Genomic DNA, 18,432 nt, shown 5'->3' on the forward strand with positions numbered 1-18,432 from the left:
CAAATCCAGACTACTGGTATATACCAAATTGAAGCTAAAATGTATACGGGTTGCTTTCAATAAACGTTCTCCTAAGTTTATTGAGACATGTGAAAAACGCTTAATTCTGACTTCTTTAAAAATCAGACATCAACATTGGTTTGCTTTGTTTAAAAGAAAACTTTATTGCTTGATCTTTAAAAAAAATGTCGATGTTATTCTGTACTTTAACAATTGTCAAGAGAAAAGGATACATTTGCACAAACACTTGATAAGAACTTTTCTATTGTCTAACAAATATAACAACAGAATTCCGATCGTGACGATCGCGAGACGATTCTCCATTATGACAACGCTATAATGCTATTTCAGACTTGAGGATCTAGTTGTTGAACCTAGTCAGTCACTTGAAACTGCAATCTAAGGCATTATGTCACAAATGTACACACAATTAACAATATAGAAACTAATCAAAGATAATTTGTAAAGACTTCAATGATACACTTTCAAATATAATTAAAACTTTATTAACAGTTAAAATTTCAGTTTCACGCTTTATTGAAAAAAAGTAAAAAAAAAAAAAAAAAACAACAAAAAAAAACCACAACAAAACAACAACAACAAAAAAGTAAAAACAAAAAACAAAAAAGCCAAGAAACTCAAAAAACTTAAATATACTGTTGAAATAGATAGACGAATAAAACAAAAGCATGGCTTTAACTGTATATCTGTCAAACTATCAATTTGGGAAGAAAATCTTGTTGTATAAGCTAAGATATTACCTACATGTAGCATTATGTTTAACATTCGAACGACGTCTCCCTCGCGTCTGTCACCCACATTGTAGTGATCACTGCACGAAACGCCTCCCCACGTATTCCGGAAGTCGTCCCAATAGTCATTCCACGAACAATAAACCTATTATTCCGTGGCTGTTATAAGCACTACGTGAACTCTGGCAATCCGCATCCATGTCAGTTCCAGACCTTGTTCTGACGGCCGATTCTGTAGAGTTGGTCCACTTTTATGTCGCACGAAAACAACTATACAATACGGGCGCAAAATAGGACATTTATATTTCATTTGCGATTCATATATCTGAATATTATTAGAGATCAGTATGTTTATGTCAAAAACAGTACACTGAGACAAATACAAACATAAGGAAAAGCACAAGAAAATTTTATAGGCATATTGTCTTCTAAAAACCATCTTTAATTGTTGTCAAAAGCAAAAAAAAAAAAAAAAAAACAAGCGTCAAGTTTGACGTCGTAAGCGAAAAAGGGACCTTCAAATCCGTAAACTCCCAGATACTGAATGCGCAAGTGTTCACCATTCTTATCCAACTTTTCTATTACATCGTCTGTAACCCACGGTAGTCTCGTTACCTGTCTCTTCTATTACATCGTCGGCAACCCACGGTAGTCTCGTTACGTGTCTCTTCTATTACATCGTCGGTAACCCACGTTAGTCTCGTTACCTGTCTCTTCTATTACATCGTCAGTAACCCACGTTAGTCTCGTTAACTGTCTCTTCTATTACATCGTCGGTAACCCACGTTAGTCTCGTTAACTGTCTCTTCTATTACATCGTCGGTAACCCACGGTAGTCTCGTTACCTGTCTCTTCTATTACATCGTCGGTAACCCACGGTAGTCTCGTTACGTGTCTCTTCTATTACATCGTCGGTAACCCACGGTAGTCTCGTTACGTGTCTCTTCTATTACATCGTCGGTAACCCACGGTAGACTCGTTACGTGTCTCTTCTATTACATCGTCGGTAACCCACGGTAGTCTCGTTACGTGTCTCTTCTATTACATCGTCGGTAACCCACGGTAGACTCGTTACGTGTCTCTTCTATTACATCGTCGGTAACCCACGGTAGTCTCGTTACGTGTCTCTTCTATTACATCGTCAGTAACCCACGGTAGTCTCGTTACCTGTCTCTTCTATTACATCGTCGGTAACCCACGGTAGTCTCGTTACGTGTCTCTTCTATTACATCGTCGGTAACCCGCGGTAGTCTCGTTACGTGGCTCTATTACATCATCAGTAACCCACGGTAGTCTCGTTACGTGTCTCTTCTATTACATCGTCAGTAACCCGCGGTAGTCTCGTTACGTGGCTCTATTACATCATCAGTAACCCACGGTAGTCTCGTTACGTGTCTCTTCTATTACATCGTCAGTAACCCACGGTAGTCTCGTTACCTGTCTCTTCTATTACATCGTCGGTAACCCACGGTAGTCTAGTTATGTGTCTCTTCTATTACATCGTCAGTAACCCACGGTAGTCTCGTTACGTGTCTCTTCTATTACATCGTCGGTAACCCACGGTAGTCTCGTTACGTGTCTCTTCTATTACATCGTCGGTAACCCACGGTAGTCTCGGTACGTGTCTCTTCTATTACATCGTCGGTAACCCACAGTAGTCTCGTTACGTGTCTCTTCTATTTCATCGTCAGTAACCCACGGTAGTCTCGTTACGTGTCTCTTCTATTACATCGTCGGTAACCCACGGTTGTTTTGTTACATGGCCCTTCATGTACTAATGGGCAGTGCAATCGAAAATTAAGTACCCCCACCCCACTAATAAATGTTCAATGGCACTTAACATTTGGCGAGTTTTGTTTTTGGATATTAACAGCGAAATATTTTTTGCGCCTGCATCAATCACTTGTTCAATCAAAACTCAATTTAGTTCTATAGTGTATGGGTCAGAACGCAAGTCTCTCTTGAAGATGCTGGACTGCGTCTCGCACTTAGAGATCTCAAAACAACCCCCATACAAAGCCTTTGTTTGGAAGCAAATGAACCCTCCCTTGCGGTTGCCGAACGTCTTAGTAATCTGAATATCGACTATTAAATCACATAGCACCCGAGAATGTCTGCAATACATCCGTAGATAATAACATATTATTCAACCCCTAATTATCAACTTTATCTCAACATGATCATAAAAAAAAATCGTCTACTCTTCCTAAAGAATACATAGCATTTCCCCCTATCTCCTAACACTTCCCCACACACTTGAGGAAGACTGACATTGTAGCTTAGGCTGTACAGTTCTACAAGTAGAACGAGGTGACGATTATAGATCAGCTCTGAAGTGAAGGATTGATATATGTTGCTTGTGAAAATGAAGCCGTTCTAAAGTAAATCGAAATTCAAAGGTCTCCCACCCCCAAATTGGCCTTCCTGTATTCGTGGCACCTATGTGAACGCAGTCTGTCATTATTATCTAGGCAAACAATAATATTCTTAGTCTTAATGAACTTTTATGTTTCGAAACACTGTAATAACGTGGCTCGATTCTTCCTATCTGTGTTTGTGTTTCTCGGGAAGCTGAGAAACGGGCCGGTCTGTGCTGTCGTGGTTGTCATTGGGACAAGGCACTTTACCCTATAATTGCTCTGGATGACATGCAACGGGCCTCCAGTATGTTGTTCAGTGAGGTAGTCACCAACTACTACAAGGATACCATGATTCAAAATGACACTGGCTGTTCACGGGGCGATATACACAAACAAGCAAACTACATGTAGCAAACCGTGTAGTAGTGACCATCTTTTGTTTCAGAGAGGTAGTCATCAGCTACTACAAGGAGACCATGATTCAAAATGACTAAAAATAGACCCTGCCTCAGAATGATCTTGAATGTTAACGGCGCGATAAATCTAACAAACAAACAATTAAATAAACAATTAAACAAACAATTAAACAAACAATTAAACAAACAATGTAATAGTGAATATTTTTTGTTTCAGAGAGGTAGTCGTCAGCTACTAAAAATAGACCCTGCCTCAAAATGATCTTGAATGTTAAGGGCGCGATAAATCTTACAAACAAACGATTAAATAAACAATTAAACAAACAATGTAATAGTGAATATTTTTTATTTCAGAGAGAAGAGTGGATTTGACGAGCGGGTCGATTTTATGGTGTTCCATAAGTACGTTGACGAAAAGACGTTTGTTCTTATAGGAGCTGTGTGTGAGGTATCTGGTAAGTATTTGGATACACAGCGGCTATTACATACATAGCATTTCAACAAAAAAATTACGTTTTGAATCTCATTTACAGAATTAATGCTGCAACATTACGAAAACAAATTCGTAATTTCTACTCAAAATCGACGAATCGAGGGCAGAATATGAACAAAAAGTTTAGACTTGCACGTACATGTAGGTAATTTAAAAAGTACAAGAAGAATAAAACCAGGTGTATTTGAGATGAACATTGAGTTCCAAGGCGTGATATATTGCTTGAAAATTGACTATATAGGTACAAACAGGTGATAACTTACAGACATACGAGTAAAATAACGAATAAAATTCACCTACGCAGCTGTTTCGCCGTTCTAGAACTCATTAACTATACTGAAAGTACGCCATTGCCTTCTTTTAAGGCACTATGGTTTGATAGTGTTGTCGAGGGTAGAATAGTACCCGAACCGTAGTCATGGTTACTATTCCATCTCGAAATATCGCGATGAGACCATAGTGGTTTCTAAAGACGGTTTTTTTTTTTTAGCTCATCATACTTATATTATACATTGATGATTTCAATATTCAGCTTAATATTCCACCACATGAGGGGGATGAGCACCAGCCATTTTCGTCGTCTGCGTAAATATCACAGTGACGTCACAATAGATAATAGTTCCCGGAGGAGTGTAAAGTGTCTGGATGAGCGGGACACCTATCGACTCATGGTACCCATGTTGGAAGCCAATAGGAAATCAGCATTTTGACATGTGATGTTCTACCGATATCAGAGACCGTAAGGGAAATAAGGCTAACTCAAGCAGATCTATACCAATATCAAAAATAGTAGGAAAAGTTTGAAAAAAAAAAATAGAATGAAATAAAATAAAAAATAAAAATTGAAATAAAAACAAAAATCATCACGATCATTTAGGATGTCGGATGACTTTAAAAGAACAAAGATGGGAGGTAATGATATATTTTTGACGTAAACTTTCATTTCCTTATTAGCAACATACTGCACATCAAAGTTTCACTGCTCTTGGACCTATTCGTTCTTGATCAGTGTGACAAAATGTACAGATCGACTTGCGCGTAACAAACAAAGTGACAAGTACACGTGAATGCTGTTTGCACTTATCAAGAACCGGACATGATTTCAAGCCTTACAATCGCCATCTAATTTGAGTTTATGAGAACTTGTATCCTGTTCCCAGGTTTTTACAGTTGGATTAACAGTTAATGTAGATATTTAATTAATCATTCGATTTTAGGGAAAGCTGGTCACATACAGGCGTACATCATTTGGTATACTGCTGTGAGCTGATTACGTACGCATTGGATGTATTCATATGTGAAACTTACAATTAGCAGAAAGTTTGCAGATGACATTTTCGTCAAAGACGGCAATCGATTTCTCAGCTGTCATATATCCAATCAGCTTGGGGTACATGTTATAAGAACGTTGGGCAATATTATTTTAGGAATATTTAAACTGTTGACAAAGACAGGATACATGTCTGATCTGTATAAAACTGTTCTTGGTGCTTTCGAGGCTTCAGTGATGTTCTCAGTTCCTTTAACTATACCGTTTTAATTGTCTGCTTTAATCATTCCTGTTGTTGGAGGCACGGTGGTCTAGTGGTAGGATGCTGGACTACGTGACCGAAGGGTCGCTAGTTCGTGTTTCGTCACCGACGCTTTGTTGTATCCTTGAACTAGATACTTTACTGCATTGTGTTCATGTCGACTCAGCTGTAAATTGCACGTGATAGGGCAATGCAAGAAATGTCGTGTGTAAGCTGTTGGCGCCGAAATGGCAGCTCCGGCTGCATGCTTCCCAGGGAGTTGGAAAGGACATTGGCTGGTTGCTTAAGGCCCAATAATCACGAATGATAATGTCGGAACCGCTTTGAGAGGCTATCCTGCTGTGATATATCGGTATATAAACTCAAAATTATTATTATAATGATTTTTACGACCCATTTTGGTTTCCATGCCCTCAGTTTTGATCTCCACTTTCTTGGCCCTCAGCAATTTTGACGAGTCCTAGACGGACAAAACAACTGTATATTGCATTTGTTTTTCATATTTCGTTTCCGTCCTTTGTGCAAACCTTAAAATAATTTTGATAAAACAGAATTGGTTTCAATCTTAAAGAATTTCGATGCAGTTGACATATTTGTTTTATTTGACGATGTATATATTTTTTTTCATTGACATGTCTTATAGTTCTGTTCTCATTTTGAGAACATTACCTGCTCTAAATTTGGCTCCAGTTAACATGGTGGGTGTTGACAAAGAGGCAAAAGACGCTCACTCTTCCTGAACACCTGGTTTTATTATAGTACAATTCAAAGGTCTACGTGTAAAGCTGTATTGTATTCACATGATGCCCTCGATTTATCTATTTTAAGTAAGAATTACAATTTTGTTCATTTAAATATAATTAATTTTTGAAATTGATTTTCAAAATTAAAACATGTTTTATGTACAATTGAACTGATCTCATCAGGGATTCTTTTTCACAAATCAATACGAAATATCAATGGCCGTATTGTGACGTCACATATTTCGCGCCATTTTCGGATTTTTTTTTCATAGAGATGTGAAAAAAAATCTCAACCAATCAGAAAGCCGCATTCTGCGTTCAAACACTGGAAATTAATTATATGTCTGTGATCTATGTTTGTTAAGAGTTACCAGTAGATTTAAAAGTGACAGTTTTAAAATCAGACAAAACAAATTGTTGCCATTTCACACTGTACTATATACAATTACTACTACAACTACAGTTTTCCAAGCTTAACAAGATTTGTATATACTTTTAAATGTGTTTGCTATTTACCAATTGCTGATAATTAATTTTTCTTTGTTTTCATGGTAAATACTCAAATGTGATTGGTCGAAAAATTCTTTTTATTCTTCTATGAAAGAAATTCCGAGAATGGCGCGAAAAATGTGACGTCACAATACGACAATTGACGTTGCGTATTGATTTGAGAAAAATAATCTCATTTAATACCAGTAAAATTGTACATAGAACATGTTTTAAATTAGAAAATCATTTTCAAAAATTAATTATAAGCGTTGATTTCTTTTTTTTTTTAAATTTTCATCGGGGTATGTAACAGATTTTGTTTGCTTACTACTGTAAGAATCCGCTAGGCGGATTCATACAGTTTGCAAACAAAATTTGTTTCATACCCCGATGAAACTAAAAAAAAAAAGACATCAATGCTTAATTGTATATACTTTTAAATGTGTTTGCTATTTACCAATTGCTGGAATGATCATATAGTCCATGTTATTGTCAACAAAGATATATTATGAATTTAGGTTTGCAGCAGTTGAAGCGCCCATTCAGAATGATTTTAATTGCAAGTTGTCTTTCTTCTTACATTATGAAATAAGATACAAATGTTATTTAAATATAAGAAAATATTTCTTTGCTTGTTCTCGACCTAGTGGCAACCAAGAAATGGAAAATCCATTCCAGGTTTGTGCACAAGATTTTAGCTTAAACATTTATCAAAACAAGCTTGGCATACGATGCAAGTCCCCTTCAGAATCTTATCCCAAGTTTCACTTGTTTTACCCGGGGAAGCGCTGGCTTAAAAAACTTCGTTTTGGCATGAATATTTCTTATTTTTATCGACCAATCAAAATGTTTCTTATTTACTAAGCTCTTCTTAGAATGAAAAATAGAAAAGGAATACAAAGATGGCTCCTCCTATGATTTGGCATTGTTTGTCAATTGACCTCCTGACCTCTCTCAAAGAAGCCAAAGAACATCTGAAACGACGTTTGTCATTTTTTTCGTAGCCATTATCAGAATACAAGATTTGGTTCATTAATAATTCATGAACACGAGACATTGTGTGCCAGTGCCCCCGCGGGATCAGTTAGATATGCGAAGACAGATAACATGGGTATCGACGATGCAAGTCCACTTGCTACAAGGAAATATATGCCGAGTGAATTCAGAAACATCTCATTTGAAGTTCGAATTTCGGTAGAAATCTTCATCGCTTTATTTGTGGTTTCTTAACCGGGCAGCTAGGATTCTCCCAAATAAATTCTTTAAACTTGATGTTTTGACATATTCTTTTAACCATTCCATTTCTTCTTTATTTCATATATGCATTTTCTACGATTTCGATATATATATATTCTTGCAAGCAGAATGACCGTCACCTACTGAAATGTATTTCACTTAATTCAGAGGCATATATCTTGCTTCATTTCTATATATCTATATCACGGAGAAAACTTCAGAGTAATGGGTAGAGTTGGTATTGGCATCTAAGGAAACCTTTCTTGTGCATAGCTTTTCAGCACTCATCCGTAGTGAAGCGCCTGTCTATCTTATATATCAATGAAGGAGATAGGATTCTTATTGATTCTTTAGTTGGTTAGAAAGTCATGTCGACCCAAGTAGTGTTACTCTCCACGTTAAAATCGTATTTAAACAGGATTAATACTGGGTATGAAAGGCAACGCCGAGTGTTCTGTATTAATATTTTGGGTCAAACCGGTAACTCGTTAACACTAAAGCGACGTTGACTGCATAGCTGAACTACTGCTTCTTTGGGGAATAAAAATGTCAGAGGTCAAGGTCATTTTAAGAGATTGAATTTTGCCAAGAAAATTTATGGAAAGGTAACATGTTTCTGTCTTCTTCTGAATTACGTCTATGTTTAAATTAATTGAAATTTATCTACTTTTCCAAATAAATCTGTCTCTTTGTACATAGGTTTGGCACTACCAGCTGTACTTGAAGTGTTTGGAGAATACTTCCTGACATATTGTCTACGTCACGGATACGACAAAATGCTACGGACGCTGGGTAGTGATTTTGAATCATTTATTCAAAACTTGGATTCCCTACATGCTCTACTAGCCATGAGTTACAAGCAGCTCGCGGCACCTTCGTTCAGGTATATATAACGGCCAAATGTGATATAATCAATCATCATTATATGTATACCAATATGTATTTAGACGCCAGTATAAAGACAAATTTAATATACAAATATTAACATAATTATTATGAATGCATCTTTATGCATTCAGATGTGAGTATCAAAACAAATTTGATACACAACTATTTTAAACTCAAATTATTATGAATGCTACTTCCGCCACTAAGTCATTTCCGGTGGTAATATCAGGGACTTTGCAGATGCCTGCATCTTTGAAACCGTTTGTTATAATCTCAAGCCTTATTTTCAGATGATCGTATAATTTTACGAACCACTTTGCACCTAGTGGTTTAATTTTAGTTAGCGAAAGGTCAACAATTATGTCAATGATCACAGCGCCACCTGCTTGATGTTTGCCGATCTCGTCCGCATACCACATCTCAAACAGTTTTTTTTTCTTCAAAAAAACCCTTGCACATTTGTTAGTATTTAGGTCCATATGCTCGAGTCACGGTTAATTAAATTGTATATGTACACCTGTATACGGCATGTGTAAACAGGTGATCGGTTCATGACAACACCCATACAAGGGAGCTAACTCTTACTGTAAAATGTGACCAATTTTAGCGATATCTTATAATTCGCGACCGAGTCTGGTCGCGAAAATAGCGAAAATTAGACACTCGCTAAAAAAACGCGATATACGGTAGTGGGTAATGGGTATTTTCATTAAAACGTAGTGAGTACGATGAGTACTCGCAATGGAGTGTAGCTGATACTGCGTGTGTTTCCAATAGAGTATAATCAATACAGTGGGTACTTCCGGTGGCTGATAGGCTACATGGTATTTCAGATAGACTACTTACCATATCGCACATGATCATATGGAATATGTAAGATAGCAAATATCCTTTCCTATTTTTTTTCTGTCATTCGTTTCTTGTGTTATAATGTCGATTCTTATGAATATATCTAACCAGTTCACGTTCGTACAGATAGACCATTGTACACTTGCAAGAGCTTAGTCTGAAACAGCGTCCTTGGGGAATATACATCTTACTGTTAAGGGCCGTTTATTGGTGATAGAAATATATCAAGAATGATTTTGTGGAGTTAACAAGGCAATGGTATTACCGAACATGCTCAGAATCCTTCTGTAAATGACTTTTGCCCGTGTTTTCTTTGTTAAACCAACCCAAAGGAATGCTCAATGTCCTGACTAGACTAGATAATGTTCCGCTAGGAAAATCATCTAAATATCAAATTCTTTCTTGCTTGAATTGATTTAAACGAACCGACCTTCAAGCAATGCTTCCTCAGCTGTAGGGGGATACCCGCAAGGGATCGTGATACAATGTACCATTCTGTACACAGAAAACAGGACAAAAGCAACATCATGTAATGTTCTAAGTATATTGTTTCGTCCCTCTTTAGGTATAGTTTGTGATTCTAGAGGCGACTTCACAGTGCCTCATGTTCTGTCATGGTCGAGGCATCCTGACGACTTACTATGGAAGACCTACAACGGGATTAGCATAACAATACTATATGGGGCCGCGGTGGCCGAGTGGTTAAGGTGTCCCGACACTTTAACACTAGCCCTCCAACTCTGGGTCGCGAGTTCGAATCCCACGTGGGGCAGTTGCCTGGTACCGACTGTGGTCGGTGGTTTTTCTCCGGGTACTTCGGCGTTCCTCCACCTCAAAAGCCAGGCACGTCCTTAAATGACCCTGGCATTAGGACGTTAATTAAAATAAACCAAACTCTATAAATGTTTTACTTCATTAGATTACATTAGTATATTAACTAGCATTAAAATAATGAATCAAGTGTTTGATATCGAAATCAGCATCGGCTATTTTCGATAGAGGGCTAAGAGGTTCCGAACGTCAATTGTAATGGACATACGCTTAAACCAAAACAAAGCATCCATTTCATGAGGAAAAAACAGAATATGTTAATGTATTTAATTTTGTTTTTAAATAAAGTTGGTTCCCAGTTCATAATTCCGTTTAAGAAAAAAAATGAACTTGGAACCAGACACTAGTTGTATGTAAACCATTGGGCGGAGTGAGCGTGTACATTGCACGGATTGTATTTATACCATTAGGCGGAGTGTACGTATACCATTGGGCGGAGTGTACGTTTACCATTGGGCGGAATGTACGTATACCATTGGGCGGAGTGTACGAATGTCATTGGGTGGAATGTCCGTATACCATTGGGCGGAGTGTACGAATGTCATTGGGTGGAATGTCCGTATACCATTGGGCGAAGTGTACGAATGTCATTGGGTGAAATGTCCGTATACCATTGGGCGGAGTGTACGTATACCATTGGGTGGAATGTCCGTATACCATTGGGCGGAGTGTACGTATACCATTGGGCGGAGTGTACGTATACCATTGGGCGGAGTGTCCGTATACCATTGGGCGGAGTGTACGTATACCATTGGGTGGAGTGTACGTATACCATTGGGCGGAGTGTACGTATACCATTGGGTGGAATGTCCGTATACCATTGGGTGGAATGTCCGTATACCATTGGGCGGAGTGTACGTATACCATTGGGTGGAGTGTACGTATACCATTGGGCGGAGTGTACGTATACCATTGGGCGGAGTGTACGTATACCATTGGGCGGAGTGTACGTATACCATTGGGCGGAGTGTACGTATACCATTGGGCGGAGTGTCCGTATACCATTGGGCGGAGTGTACGTATACCATTGGGCGGGATGTACGTATACCATTGGTGGAATGTACGTATACCATTGGGCGGAATGTACGTATACCATTGGGCGGAGTGTACGTATACCATTGGGCGGAGTGTACGTATACCATTGGGCGGAATGTACGTATACCATTGGGCGGAGTGTCCGTATACCATAGGGCGGAGTAACGTATACCATTGGGAGGAGTGTACGTATACCATTGGCCGGAGTGTACATGTACGTATACCATTAGGCGGAATGTACATATACCATTGGGCGGAATGTACGTATACCATTGGGCGGAGTGTCCGTATACCATTGGGCGGAGTGAGCGTGTACATTGCACGGATTGTATTTATACCATTAGGCAGAGGTTACGTATACCATTGGGCGGAGTGTACGTATACCATTGGGCGGAGTGTATGTATACCATTGGGCGGAGTGTATGTATACCATTGGGCGGAGTGTACGTATACCATTGGGCGGAATGTACATATACCATTGGGCGGAGTGTCCGTATACCAATGGGCGGAGTGTCCGTATACCATTGGGCGGAGTGTATGTATACCATTGGGCGGAGTGTACGTATACCATTGGGCGGAATGTACGTATACCATTGGGCGGAGTGTCCGTATACCATTGGGCGGAGTGTACATGTACGTATACCATTGGGCGGAATGTACGTATACCATTGGGCGGAGTGTCCGTATACCATTGGGCGGAGTGTACGTATACCATTGGGTGGAATGTACGTATACCATTGGCGGAGTGTACGTATACCATTGGGCGGAGGGTCCGTATATCATTGGGCGGAGTGTACGTATACCATTGGGCGGAGTGTCCGTATACCATTGGGCGGAGTGTACGTATACCATTGGGTGGAATGTACGTATACCATTGGGCGGAGTGTCCGTATACCATTGGGCGGAGTGTACGTATACCATTGGGCGGACTGTATGTATACCATTGGGCGGAATGTACATATACCATTGGGCGGAATGTACGTATACCATTGGGCGGAGTGTACGTATACCATTGGGCGGAATGTACGTATACCATTGGGCGGATTGTACGTCTATCATTGGGCGGAAGTGTAGTATACCATTGGGCGGAATGTACCGTATATCATTGGGCGGAATGTTTATCGTATGCCATTAGGCGGATTGTACGTAATACCATTGGGCGGAATGTACGTATACCATTGGGCGGAATGTACGTATACCATTGGGCGGAGTGTCCGTATACCAATGGGCGGAATGTACGTATACCATTGGGCGGAATGTACTTATGCCATTGGCCGGAGTGTACGTATACCATTTGGCGGAATGTACTTTTACCATTGGGCGGAATATACGTATACCATTGGGCGGAATGTACGTATGTCATTGGGCGGAGTGTACGTTTACCATTCGACGGAGTGTCCGTATACCATTGGGCGGAATGTACGTATACCATTGGGCGGAGTGTCCGTATACCATTGGCCGGTGTGTACGTATACCATTTGGCGGAATGTACTTATACCATTGGGCGGAATATACGTATACCATTGGGCGGAATGTACGTTTACCATTGGGCGGAGTGTCCGTATACCATTGTGTGAAGTGTCCGTATACGGATACCATTGGGCGGAGAGTACGTAAATCTGAGTGTCCGTTTACCATTTTACGGAAGCGGAGTTAGCGTATAAAATGGGCGAAATGTACGTAGTCCATTGGGCGGAGTAACTGTTTTGTAATTACTTCAGATTCATGTTAAATAAATAAAAGATCATTTGTTTTGTTTTCCTTGAAATTTTTATAAATTGATAACAGATTAACTTGAATCGACTTATTTGCACTTTCCGGAACATCCGTCTCCGGATTCATTAACTAATTTTAGATTTCACATTACGCTTAGCCAATCAAATATCGTCTTTCATGACATTAACTGTTATTGCCCAAGTCTAAACTTGAGATGATTATTATACCGTTTTATTATTTCAGGATATCTGTGCATGGTCGTATTAATATGAACGTTTTCAGAAATCTCCGTGAAAATGGGTTCATGTTTCCCCATATTTTTCATCGATTGTGAGTTATTGTGGAATAACTGTTTTATTTTAATGTTCTTTTTATTTTGTTGTTTATGAAAAGTCTTTCAGCAACAGTGTTTTCTCTGTAGATACCCTAACAGTACAAGACTAATAGAGCAGTTTGTCGTAGGCGTTCTCGCCTTAATCAGTTCTCGTCGGGAAATATCATGTTTCCTAATGTCTTAATGAAGGTCGACAATGCCATAAAAACCGATTAGTGTGTTAAGGTAAAGCAGACGACATGTACTTTTCTTGGCAAAAATATTAGTCTGTACTATTATCAGATAATCTGCACACCTTCTTGTTCTTGTTCTTGTTCTTCTTCTTCTTGTTCTTGTTCTTCTTCTTCTTCTTGTTCTTCTTGTTCTTGCTCTTGTTCTTTTTATTCTTGTTCTTGTTGTTGTTGTTGTTCTTCTTCTTCTTCTTTATACTGTAAACTTTATATGGCCGAGCCATCTGATTAGTCAAAATTTCGATATTGTTTGTTTTTATGAAATTTTGTATATAGGTATAGTATGACATTACAAACACTATTGTGATACTAACTATATACTATGGTTAGCTTGTTTTTGTTTGACGTCCTCTTAACAGTAATAGTCATTTAAGGACGTGCCGGGTTTGGAGGTGGAGGAAAGCCGGAGTACCCGGAGTAAAAACCACCGACTTGCGTTCAGTATCGGGCAACTGCCCCACGTATATTTCGATCTCGCAACACAGAGGTGGAGGGCTAGTGATAAAGTGTCGGGACACCTTAACCACTCGGCCACCGCGGCACTGAAATATATATACAACTGTAGGGGTCATTTGGGGGATAAATGTAACGGTCCGAGTTACAATAAGCTCTGGCTTCCCCTTATACTTCATATGATGTTTTAGTCATATGGTGCATTAGCCTTGTTAAATTGAATGTTAGAATTATTACTTTTTAATAGGCCAGTATCATCCGTATTTTAGCCCACCATCATCAGATGGTGGGCTATTCAAATCGCCCTGCGTCCGTGGTCCGTTCGTCCGCCCGTCCGTCCGTCCGTCCGTCCGTCCCTCCGTCCGTAAACAATTCTTGTTATCGCTAATCCTCAGAAAGTACTGAAGGGATCTTTCTCAAATTTTATATGTAGGTTTCCCTTGGTGCCTAGTTATGCATATTGCATTTTGAGACCAATCGAAAAACAACATGGCCGACAGGCAGCCATCTTGGATTTTGACAATTGACGTTTGTTATCGCTATTTCTCAGAAAGTACTAAAGGGATCTTTCTCAAATTTCATATGTAGGTTTCCCTTGGTGCCTAGTTATGCATATTGCATTTTAAGACCAATCGGAAAACAACATGGCCGACAGGCCGCCATCTTGGATTTTGACATTTGAAGTTTGTTATCGCTATTTCTCAGAAAGCACCGAAGAGATCTTTCTCAAATTTCATATGTAGGTTCCCCTTGGTGCCTAGCTATGCGTATTGCATTTTGAGACCAATCGGAAAACAACATGGCCGACAGGCAGCCATCTTGGATTTTGACAATTGAAGATTGTTATCGCTATTTCTCAGAATGTAGTGAAGGGATCTTTCTCAAATTTCATATATAGGTTCCCCTTGTTTGAAAAGTACTTGAGGGATGTTTCTCAATTTGCACAGATTAGTAAGAGGAAGGGAAAAATAGAGAAAAGTTCAATCTGACATGGAACCTATAAAGATCATTCAATGGTGGGCGCCAAGATCCCTCTGGGATCTCTTGTTTTAAATACTATCTTTCTATTTAGATGCGAGACTGACGAAAATGGCCAACTGTGGTTACACTACTACACTATACGTCCAGGGCTTTACCCAATTGTCATAGGTAAGTAAGAAAATAAAAATGACATGATGTTGAAATCCAGAGACGGTTTTATTAATAATGGTATGTAAAGTAGACATTTTAGCGAATTTGGTGTTAAATCTTTTTTTTCTTTACTTGTCCTTTATACATTATTTTTTCTAACCATCTGTTAAGACAATGTCTTCCATCGATATATTGTAGTAATGCCTAATGTCAAGATCAGTTAAGCTTCTGATGATAAATTTTGTTAATGATGCGCTACATTCAAAATGTTCATACTTAGCTAATCATTAATAGTCACTTTTTATAGATAAATTTAAAAAGAAGAACAGTAGAAGGACATTAAATGCTCATTACCGTTTTTTCCTTGTAAGGAAAAACATCAGTCATGAATGTACCGAAGTTCTTGTTTTGTTGATGTGACTTAACCCCGATTTGACTGAGATTAGACTTGGGGTGTTGCTCTTCCGAAACACCTGATCTTATTCCCCTTGTACATGTTCAATGGTCTCGATGTAAATATAATTTTTTGTTCTTAATTTTAACCTACTTTTATAGATGTAAAGTTTAAATAACAATTTTGATATTATATCTATAGTCTCTTTTGCTTTTATATCAGAAATAACGATTTCAAAACAAAACTCGAAGACTGGTATTGAAAACTGTAAACGTGGAAATTTACGCGAAAGGACAATTTACGCCAAATACGCGGAGTCCTTTTGATCGCGAAAATTTCCCCCACGCGTATTATTTGGATATCAAATGGCGTAATCTCGAACTACAAATGGGTGGATCGATCGCGAAAATTTACCCCATGCGTATAGTTTGCATATCGAAATCGCGACATAACCCACCCCCCCCCCCCCCCCCCCCCCCCGCGAAAATAACCACGTTTACAGTACCTCTTTGTCTCCCAGGAGACATACAGTTCTATTTTTCAATGCATATTTGTACAGTCTGAAAATTTATTCTGGAATAAATATTCAAGAACATGGTGTGTTTTTGTACAGGTCTGGTTCGTGCTGTAGCTAGAGATCTTTATCAGCAACACGCGGACGTAGAAATGTTCAAGAAAACTACAGAAAAAGTGGAAGGTGGGAAACCCCAGGAGCACGTGGTATTTAAAGTGACATTAGCTGCCAGTAAGCGTACTTCGGTAGTGGCGAGGGTGGAAGAAAACAAACAAAATCCATGCACTTCCGGTTTGCTACAAATAAGTCCGGACCAGTTCTGTGCAGCTTTACCCTATCATATTGTGTTTGACAAAAACCTCAAAATAATGCAGTGCGGTACAATGATTCAAAGATTCGTACAAAATCGCATCAAACCTGGTACCAAGGTCAGCGCCATCTTTGACGTCATTCATCCTCATATGAACTTTAGCATTGAAAATATACGGATGTTCATCAACGCTGTATTCATGCTTGAAGTAAGACAGGCGGCCAGAGGAAATTGCAAACTTGTTTTAAAAGGTATACATATATTTTGCTTATTCAATAATAGGACGTTCCGGTGTACAGGAAGCTGTCCAACCAAGTGCTTTGTAAGTAATTCTATAGGATTAGATGGTGTTGATACAAGGAGAGGAAATTGTATTCTGTAGATTTATGTTCATTGGTGTTACAAGTACAACACTCGTAAATCCAGCCCAGTAATGGAAGGTATGGATCATGGTAACACGGTAGGACATTGAACTCTGCAATAACTGTAAATAAACGAGATATATAATATGTGTTACTGCCCGTTCAAATTACGTAAAAATAAAACAGCACATAAATGAATTATATGTGATTGAGGAGAGCAATATTTCCCTTTCAATCCATATTTCTATAATATTGCAGGCTAAACAGTAGAAACTAGTATATGTTCTACATGTGACTTAATATGTTTTCATAGAAATCAATAGTAGACCCATTTATCCTATATAAAGCTTGAATTACGTGTTAAAGCACTGCGTGACGTTATATTCGAGACTTATATTTTTACTTTCTGTAAACGTACAGCGGTAACTTTATTTTAACGTAATCTTATTTTAGCGGTAATCTTATTTGAGTGATTTCGCGCTGGAACCATTCCTCTAAATTATCATTAAGCTTATTGTACTTTATCTGCATTGGTTTCTTCATACGGCAGGGATAGTTGGTGCGCCAATTTTGCATTACGCTAACTTTTCTTGGTTCTGCGCCAAAATTTGAGTACGTCAATATAAGTTTGTTACAGTATACATTTATTTTAACACACACTCATTTCTTATTCTTAGAGCTACATTGGACACTATCTTACAAATAATAAACAACCACCATCCGCAGGATCGGGGACACGTTCTGATTAAGGGACATTGGGGAGCTCCAAAATTAGGTCAACTATATCATAATGAATGTTGATCGTAGCTGTCCTGAATGCAACACTTCTTGCCTTTGGCGCATTTATTCTTTGCTGTCTTTTTCTTTCTTTTCTGTCTGTTCCTTCCTTCTGTATTCTGTTTTCTTCTATTGGTGTGCCATTGGCACCCGTCCTCATATAACCCTCTCTGTCGGTGTGTATTTGCCACCCTCCCTCGCATAACCTTAGCTGCTGGTGTGACCTTTACACCCGTCCTCATACCAGGTATTACCCTGGCTAGTGGTTTATACTTGGCAGCCGTTCTCATATGACCCTGGCTGTTTGTTTCCTTCGACACCTGTCCTCATATAACTCTGGCTGTTGTTGTCTCCTTGACAGCCGTCCTCATATAACTCTATCTGCTATTGTCTTCTTTACATTTACATCCGTCCTCTTATGATCCCAACTGTTGGTGCCTCCTTGACCTTGACACCAATCCTAAAAAAAAACCAAAATAAACAACAACAAAAAAAACCAAAAAAAACCCGACAGTTGGTGTGACTTGACACCCCGTCCCCATATAACAATATGGCCCATAGGACCTGCCCGTTATATGTCCCAAAAT

General features: G+C 38.9%; 1 protein-coding gene across 1 annotated transcript in view; it reads left to right on the forward strand.

The window, feature by feature from the left end:
• LOC117330842 (guanylate cyclase soluble subunit beta-2-like) overlaps window positions 1-18,432 on the forward strand; it is a 77,391-nt gene that overhangs the window by 20,517 nt on the left and 38,442 nt on the right. Inside the window, exons 3-6 of the mRNA XM_033889367.1 lie at window positions 3,883-3,983; window positions 8,721-8,904; window positions 15,430-15,506; window positions 16,496-16,957. Of these exons, the coding sequence (XP_033745258.1) occupies window positions 3,883-3,983; window positions 8,721-8,904; window positions 15,430-15,506; window positions 16,496-16,957 (824 nt within the window). The remainder of the gene's footprint in view (window positions 1-3,882; window positions 3,984-8,720; window positions 8,905-15,429; window positions 15,507-16,495; window positions 16,958-18,432) is intronic.

This window comes from Pecten maximus, chromosome 7 (assembly GCF_902652985.1).
Source record: "Pecten maximus chromosome 7, xPecMax1.1, whole genome shotgun sequence".
NCBI classification, from domain to species: domain Eukaryota; kingdom Metazoa; phylum Mollusca; class Bivalvia; order Pectinida; family Pectinidae; genus Pecten; species Pecten maximus.